The sequence below is a fragment of the Lygodium microphyllum genome, unplaced genomic scaffold, assembly GCF_053477565.2.
Source record: "Lygodium microphyllum isolate KBCC unplaced genomic scaffold, Lygodium_microphyllum_v1.1.10 scaffold_559, whole genome shotgun sequence".
In the NCBI taxonomy this organism is placed as follows: domain Eukaryota; kingdom Viridiplantae; phylum Streptophyta; class Polypodiopsida; order Schizaeales; family Lygodiaceae; genus Lygodium; species Lygodium microphyllum.
This window is the reverse complement of record NW_028230005.1, coordinates 22,921-30,862: the sequence shown is the minus strand read 5'-3', so window position 1 is coordinate 30,862 and position 7,942 is coordinate 22,921. Positions and strand designations below refer to the sequence as shown.

The window sequence follows — 7,942 nt, the reverse complement described above, 5'->3', positions numbered from 1 at the left end:
TTTTCATATTTTTATATCCCTTGTCTTGTAGAATGAGAACTAGATTGAAGAAGTCCCTTTATGGGGAAGGGAGATAATAATTGATCATCTATGGGGGATGCATACACATAGCTCTGCCATTCCATTCCACCAGTATCTAGTAGTCTAATCAAGCACACATCGAGTGTTTCATTGCATTTCACTTCGTGCTAATGTTACATCATTCTAGTACAGCAATCCTAATTAGCACATATAGTATTTCAACCATTTCATTCCATGCTAATACGATAATGAAGTATTGCATTTTTGAAAGTTTTATTCAAAAAGCTAATAATGTTTAATGTATGGAATGATATTTTCATTGGTTGTTGGATTGAAGGGTGGAATGCTGGTGAGTCTCATGGCGCGCTTTAACAATATTGGGATATGGAATACTTACTACTGAGTACAAGTATGTGAGATAAGATCAGCAGGTGGTGAGGCTCGTGGGAGAGTGCGAGCGAGCCGGATGTCGATACTCGGTTGACTTAAGAGCCGACACTTGTTTGGTTGCCTACCAGCCTCTAGCATGCCGCATGTGATCTCATGGCGCAGAGAGAGAGAGAGAGAGAGAGAGAGAGAGAGAGAGAGAGAGAGAGAGAGAGAGAGAAGCCTCCCTCCCGCCCTCCCGCGCCCTATATAAACAGCTCAGGCGCAAGGAAGTGATCACGAATAACCGCAGCTAGCCTTTCTTCATTAACGCATTCACATCCAATCGCCATGGATTCTATCAAAGGTTTGCCATTGCTATTGCTCATGCTTGTTTGCGCCGCTGCAGGTGCTTGTAGTGCTGCTGCTGCTGCTACTACTAGTTCTAGTAGCAAGGATGAGATCCATGCCGGCGCCTCAGCCATGCCCATGATGATAAATGGCCAAGATGTCCAACAAACCCAGCTCAAGCCCACTCACTCGTCTGAGACTTACGACCTCTATCAGATCATTGAAGAGATGCCGCCACATCACGAGCAAAGCAACATGAATGGTGGCACAACCAGTAGGAAGGAGCTTGGAAAGGATCAAGACAAAGAGAAGAATGTGATGGCAAAAGAGTTCGCAATGTGCAAGCCAAGCACGGGGGCTTGTGCTAATAAGCAACTAGCATGCCCCTCGGCATGTGTGCAAGGCTTCTATGGAGGAGGAGGATATGGGTGGGGTCATGGAGGTGGCTATGGGTGGGGCCATGGTGGGGGCTATGGTAGAGGGTGGGGAGGTGGCTATGGGCATGGTCCTGGTGGCTGGGGTGGTGGCGGTGGCGGTGGCGGTGGTGGCTGGGGTCGTGGCGGTGGTGGTGGTAGCAGCAACTGGTCCTCAGCTTGCAAATATGATTGCACCTCTGCTTGCATGGCCTCTTGCCAAAGTGAGTCTCTTCCTTGCTCTTTCTATTTAAATTTGCTATATTCAAGTAGTTTATCCCAATTTTGTGTCCCTTATTTTTGGATATTTGTTCTAGTTTATTTGGGCCCATAATGATTAGTGCCTCCACATTATATTTGAAGCATCAACATGTCACTATAATTGCACAAAGGGCACAAAGTAAACATAAAATTGTTCTCTCAAAGTTGATAAAACCACAATTACTCATCCCTTCCCTCTAAACAAAGCTCAACCTATATGTGTAAGCATAATATTCATAATGTGATTGCATGTGTCCATCAAGAACAAACAAATCTAACTTGTCCTCCATGACTATAGTACATTGAGTAGCAACTTATTTCTAGTTACTACCCAAATTGCTAGCACAATGGGAGTCTATTGAAAACAAATTCAAGCTAGTACGACATTGGATGCATATTTCATTGTTTAACGCTAAGAATCAAATGTAGGCAAGTACTAAGCTAGTTATGTGGAAAAACATGTTAGCACAAATCTTATTAAACTAAAATTGCTAATTGAATGTTATACAAGTCTTGAGTGCTAGCATAGACAATACCAGTCTTACTATGTAAACTTCTTGCCACTTGCTCTCCTTCATCCATAAATTGAGAGATTAGTCTAGAATTTCTCAACGTTGATAGAACCATGGTTTTATTCTAACATGAAGATCTTGTTCTCTTGCAGAATAAACATGATGTATCAAGTTTGCACATTTAGCAACCTTATAGATATATGCAATAAAATTGCAATCTTGTGGGATTGCAATTGGATGGCTAGATATTTATGCAAACTAAATACCCTTTGTACACCGAGCTTCATTATTATAAAGAGTTTTCATTATGTTGTTCATAGTATTACCCTAGTTGTCTCTTTTTCTCAACCATATTGACTTGACTATCCAAAAGTTATAGCTTAAGATTTTATCATGTTTGAATTGTTCTTCCATCATTTAAATTGTGATTTGGCTAAGTTATTTAATATGCGTTAGTCTTTGTAAATTTCAAATTTTGTGACATGAGTCAATTTTCAAGTCAAACTACATACAAAATCTATGCTTTATTAAAATTTAGCATTAGAACTATAAACACTTGTAAAGTTCTTTATAATGAGATAAGAGCTTCATTCATTTTTGAAGCCATGCAAAAGGCAAATGAATAAAGAGCTTCTATCTCTCTCTCTCTCTCTCTCTCTCTCTCTCTCTCTCTCTCTCTCTCTCTCTCTCTCTCTCTCTCTCTCTCTCTCTCTCTCTCTCTCTCTCTCTCTCTCTCTCTCTCTCTCTCTCTCCCTGTGTGTGTGTGTGTGTGTGTGTGCACGCGTGCGTGCACGCGCATGTGCACACATGTGTGCATGCGTGTGTGGTTGTGTGCGTGCAAGAAAATAATACATCATTATATTCATAGTTGCATTTTTGGCAAAAGAAGATAACATATAAGATTACAACAACAAATTGTATCAAGGAGTGAAGTTTACTTGGAATTCACATTGTAAAATGGAGGGAATATAATGGATATAAGAATTGGTTTTATTTTGATCTTGTAACTAAATTTGAAATATATTGAAACAATTTTAACAATAATTGTAAAGTTTTGAGTAGTAGTTTGCAAAGTTGTAGTGGAAGGAAATTCAAGGCTTCCTACTAAGTTAGTAAGATCAAGCACATAAAGTTTTAGGTAGTACTATATAAAGCTAAATAGTGAAACGAAATTCAAGCCTTCCTTGTAGTTTTAGAGATAAACAAGATAACCTCCAAAAACGTCGAACCCATCATATTAATTTGGAGCTAGGTTTTTGTATAGGAAGGATTTAATGGAGTTTTGACTAGGTATGTATGAAAGAGGGTTTAACATTATGTGTAGATATCATTGAACAGCATATGTAGAAAATATGCCCACAAGATGTAAGATAGAATGTGAGTTGAAAGGAAGGGGATGGAATGTGGATGAAGATACATAATATATGTATAAAGGGTAATATGCTTGAGGAATATCCAAAACTTTATACGTTAGGAGCATGGATATAGGCTCATATGATGTTCAATGTAAGGATGGATACAAATAATGGTCAATCCTATGTCATACAGTCTAGACATAATCATTTGATGAGAAGGCCTACTGTTAACACTATAACCATCCTATATCATGAAGACCACATGGTTTTTATTTCATTTCTTGTTTGCAATTGTAAGGCCTCATTTCAGGGCATAAATATGCTTATAGTATCAAACATATGCTATCATGTATGAGCCAAAAAAACCCTCCAACACTATGTGCTGAATGCAATTTAGGATTATGTTTCATTAGTTAGTGCGATTCAAGGTTTCAAAAAGAAACATTCTTTGATTTCATTTGTAAATTTGTGCAAAGTGTTATTTATTATGTGGTGATAGCATTGAATTTTAACTCCAAATAAGTAAAGCATGCTTAGAATAACCTTTTAGAAGGTTTCTATATGTTCAAAAGTTTATCTATGATTACAATGACATGGAAACATCTTATTCACTGGTACTTGGAGCATGTTTAAACCTTCAAACATCAATGTATTTTCCATCCTAGAAGTGAGTTTGCATGCATGTTGTGAATGGAATGCCATAGGATATTTCAAACAAATCACATTTTCTAAGTTGAACTCCTTTTGTTCTATTTACTCTAGATTTGTGCTAGATCCATGTGATTTTGGATTATTATTACCTATATTGTGAACAAATATAGCCCCCTATTTACAGATGCCTCAATAGATGATGGCTACACATTATCATAAGTATTGTTGGCATGCTATTATGTACATTTTTCACAAAATCTAGCAATGTACTTGCTTTCTTGTGTCTTGATAAACATGGTGGGGTGTGCTTTTAATCACATTAATTTTTTTATTTATTGCATAAGTGTATCTATAAGAAATCAAGTAACACTAAGGCTTGCTTGGCTAGTTACAAAATTTATTGTCCCATTTAAGAAACCTTTACTTGAATAAAGATGCTAGATTTTGAGAAATTTGATCATTAAGATGACTTATTCATGGACTATTGTGATTGTTTACTAAAGTTGTTCCTTAAACATAATCTACAACTATGAATCTAGAATTTAGTTAAGGTTACTTTGACATTAAGTCAAAAATCTAAAGTGATGAGAAAATGAATAAGTTAGCTAAACATATATGATGTGGAAATTGCTTGAAAAATCACATTGTGAATTCTTGTGTATCTCAAGACAAAGAAACAAGTACATTAAAAAATAAATTGAATGAACAATATAGAAACGTAAGAGTAAGGACCATATATAATAATTTTAATTTAACTTAGAATAATCATATACAATACTCATAGAATTGAGAAGACCACGATTTTGTGTGTTAGGAACCATTGTGAGGCTTTCCCCATGTGTGCTTTGATGGAGCTGCGGTATGGAGAATGGAGGTTGCATGCATGTGTGCACACATATGCACATGCACAAAAATACACACACACACACACAGGAGAGAGAGAGAGAGAGAGAGAGAGAGAGAGAGAGAGAGAGAGAGAGAGAGAGAGAGAGAGAGAGAGAGAGAGAGAGAGAGAGAGAGAGAGAGAGAGAGAGAGAGAGAGAGAGAGAGAGAGAGAGAGAGAGAGAGAGAGAGAGAGAGAGAGAGAGATGTTGGAAGAGAGGGAGAGAGACAGAGTGGAGTGGAAGATGAGCCTCAGCTCATTCTTGTTCTTCATCCATTATTCTTCCATCATACTAACTGAAAGAGACTTACACATAGGTATGACTAACCAAGACTAACTGTGGCTAAGTCACTGACTACACCAACTTATTGAATGTCACAAATGTGTACAGGTGTATCCAGCTAATGTCGGTCACATACATAAAGATAGACTGATTGAAGAGTAACCGGAGCTTGATATTCTACCACTCCCCCTCAAGCTCAGACCATATGATAAACTCCAAGTAGCTATCTGAAATATATGAGCTTTTCTTTACAAAGAGACTTGGTAAATATATCTGCTACCTAGTCTTCAGTCTTCACATGAATCAAGTCAATCTACCTTGTAAAAACCATTTCTTTGATGAAATGGTAGTGAACCTCAATATGTTTGGACCTAGCATGGTAGACAGGATTGCGGGCCAACATAACACTGATCAAGTTATCACACTGCAATCTCATTCTGCTTTCCAGCTATATTCCCAAGTCTTTCAACAGTTTCATCAACCAAACTGCTTCGCAAGCCATTAAGGCAGCTCCTCTATACTCAGCTTCTGTACTAGACAATGCAACAGTAGGCTGTTCCTTACTCTGCCAACTAATCATACTGTTGCCCAATCCAAATGCATAACCATTGGTTGACCTCCTATCATAGGCACAACTAATCCAAATGCATAACCATTGGTTGACCTCCTATCATAGGCACAACCAGCCCAATCAGCATCAGTAAACCCTGTCAAGTCAAGGGATTTTCCATATGCATAAAACAACACATAATCTGTAGTACCCTTTACATATCTCATACTCCTCCTAACTGCATCTAAATGTGGTTTTCCAGGCTTCTGCATGAACTGACTAATTAGCCTCACTCCATAACATAAGTTAGGACGGGTAATAGTCAAGTATATCAAGCTGCCCACCATCTATCAATACATAGTCACATTCTTTATGTCATTCCCAACATCAATTTGCAACTTGACATTTTGATCAAGAGGTGTCTCCATAGGCTTGCATTCATCCATACCATACTTCGGTAACATGTCATGAGCATACTGCTTCTGTAGTAGCCATATACCTTGAGGCATAGAGACTATCTCAATCCCAAGAAAATACTTTAGTTCACTAGGGTCTTTGACTCTGATTTCAACCTGTAAACATGATTTAATTTTAGCAATGCCCTCTTCATCATCTCCAGTGATTATAAAATCATCTACATAAACCACTAGAAACACATATCCATGATCTGTCTTCTTCATGAATAGACTGTGATCTGCATCACCTAATCAAAATCTATGTTGTTGTAAATAACTGCTGATCTGAGCATTCCATGCTCTACGTGCCTATTTCATTCCATATAAATCCTTTTCCAGCTTACATACATGTGTAGGAAAGTCCGGGTGAACATAGCCTTCAAGCTGCTCCATATATACTTCCTCAACCAAATCACCATTCAAGAAAGTATTCTTGACGTCCATTTGGCATAATTTCCTTGCTTTGCATGCTGCCAAAGCAATGACAATTCTGATTGTTTCCATTTTAGCCACCGAACTAAAAGTCTCCTCATAGTCAAGGTCATACTGCTGCACATACCCTTTTGCAACCAGCCTGGCCTTATAACGTTCTAACAAACCATCTGACTTGCACTTAACCTTGTACACCCATTTGCAGCCAATAGGGACTTTGCCTTCAGGTAACTCAACCAATCCCCATGTCTCATTTTCAGCCAGGGTTGTATACTCCTCATCCATGGCAGCACACCGGTTATCATCTATAACTGCATCATCAAATAGGTTCTTTATAACCTGTCACAGTAGCCATATATGCATAATGGCAGGCTGAATAACCAATGTATGTAAACCTCTCAACTGGTTTTCTGACTCTCTCAGATCTCCATAAGTGTGGCTCACTCTGATCTTGCCTCTCATGAGGCAGTACATAACGATTTTACCTTGCTCCAGGCGTCATAATAGGCCGAATGCCCAACTCACTATCCAAATTGTCATTGTTAGATGACTCATAACCTGTTGTTGTAAGTGGACGTGTCACATCCTCAAGCATATTTTCTTTTCCCTCATCCAATCTCCCCCTCACTGACATATCCGTGTTAGTGGACATAGGAGTACGACTCTGCATGCATCCTGACCAAGGACTTACTGTAGGTGACCATGTAGGATCACTCATAGATGTACTCATTGTAGGTATATTTTCAGCATTACTAGTGTTGGTCGATCCATCAGTAGCCACTACAACAGGATTACCATACCACAATGCCAGCTCATCAAAAACAACATCTCTGCTAATCAATGTCTCATGTGTAGACGGTACATAACACTTGTAAGCTTTCCGGGGTCTTATGCATAACCAAGGAACACACTCTTGATAGCTATAGGATCCAATTTCTTCCTCTTTTCATCAGGAACATGCACATATGCAATGCTGCCAAACATCTTCAAGTGTGAAATATCAGGCTTATGACCATACAACCTCTCATATGGAGTTACATCATGAATCCCTGCTGTAGGGGTTCTATTCAACACATAGACAACAGTCACTACTGCTTCAACCCAATAACCATTTGGAAAACTCTTCTCATTCACCGTAGCTCTTGCCGATTCCATCACTACCCTATTTTTCATTTCTGCTACATTTTGCTGTGGTGTATAGCTGCAAGTTAACTGTCTTCTAATCCCATGTTTAGCAAGGTACCTATCAAAGTAATTAGAGATATATTCTCCACCTCCATCTAATCTAAGACATGAAATTTTATAGCTCAACTCATTTTCAACATGCTTCTTGAAATCCTTGAATGCATCAAACACATCATCCTTATGTTTCAGTATGTAAAGCCAGGTGTACCAGCTGAAATCATCAA

At 38.5% G+C, this 7,942-nt stretch overlaps 1 protein-coding gene and 1 long non-coding RNA gene across 2 annotated transcripts; both read left to right on the top strand.

Moving 5' to 3' along the window:
• Window positions 1-696: 696 nt before the first annotated feature.
• Window positions 697-1,239, top strand: LOC148008014 (uncharacterized; the record flags this gene model as incomplete). Its single annotated transcript, XM_087674525.1, has 1 exon — window positions 697-1,239. A coding segment is annotated over exon 1 (501 nt), but the record flags the coding sequence as incomplete, so codon positions are not given.
• A 56-nt stretch (window positions 1,240-1,295) lies between these two features.
• On the top strand, window positions 1,296-2,241 carry LOC148008013 (uncharacterized). The gene is made up of 2 exons (XR_015690294.1): window positions 1,296-1,375; window positions 2,077-2,241. It is a non-coding gene; the product is annotated as an uncharacterized LOC148008013 (long non-coding RNA).
• The last annotated feature ends 5,701 nt before the right edge of the window (window positions 2,242-7,942 follow it).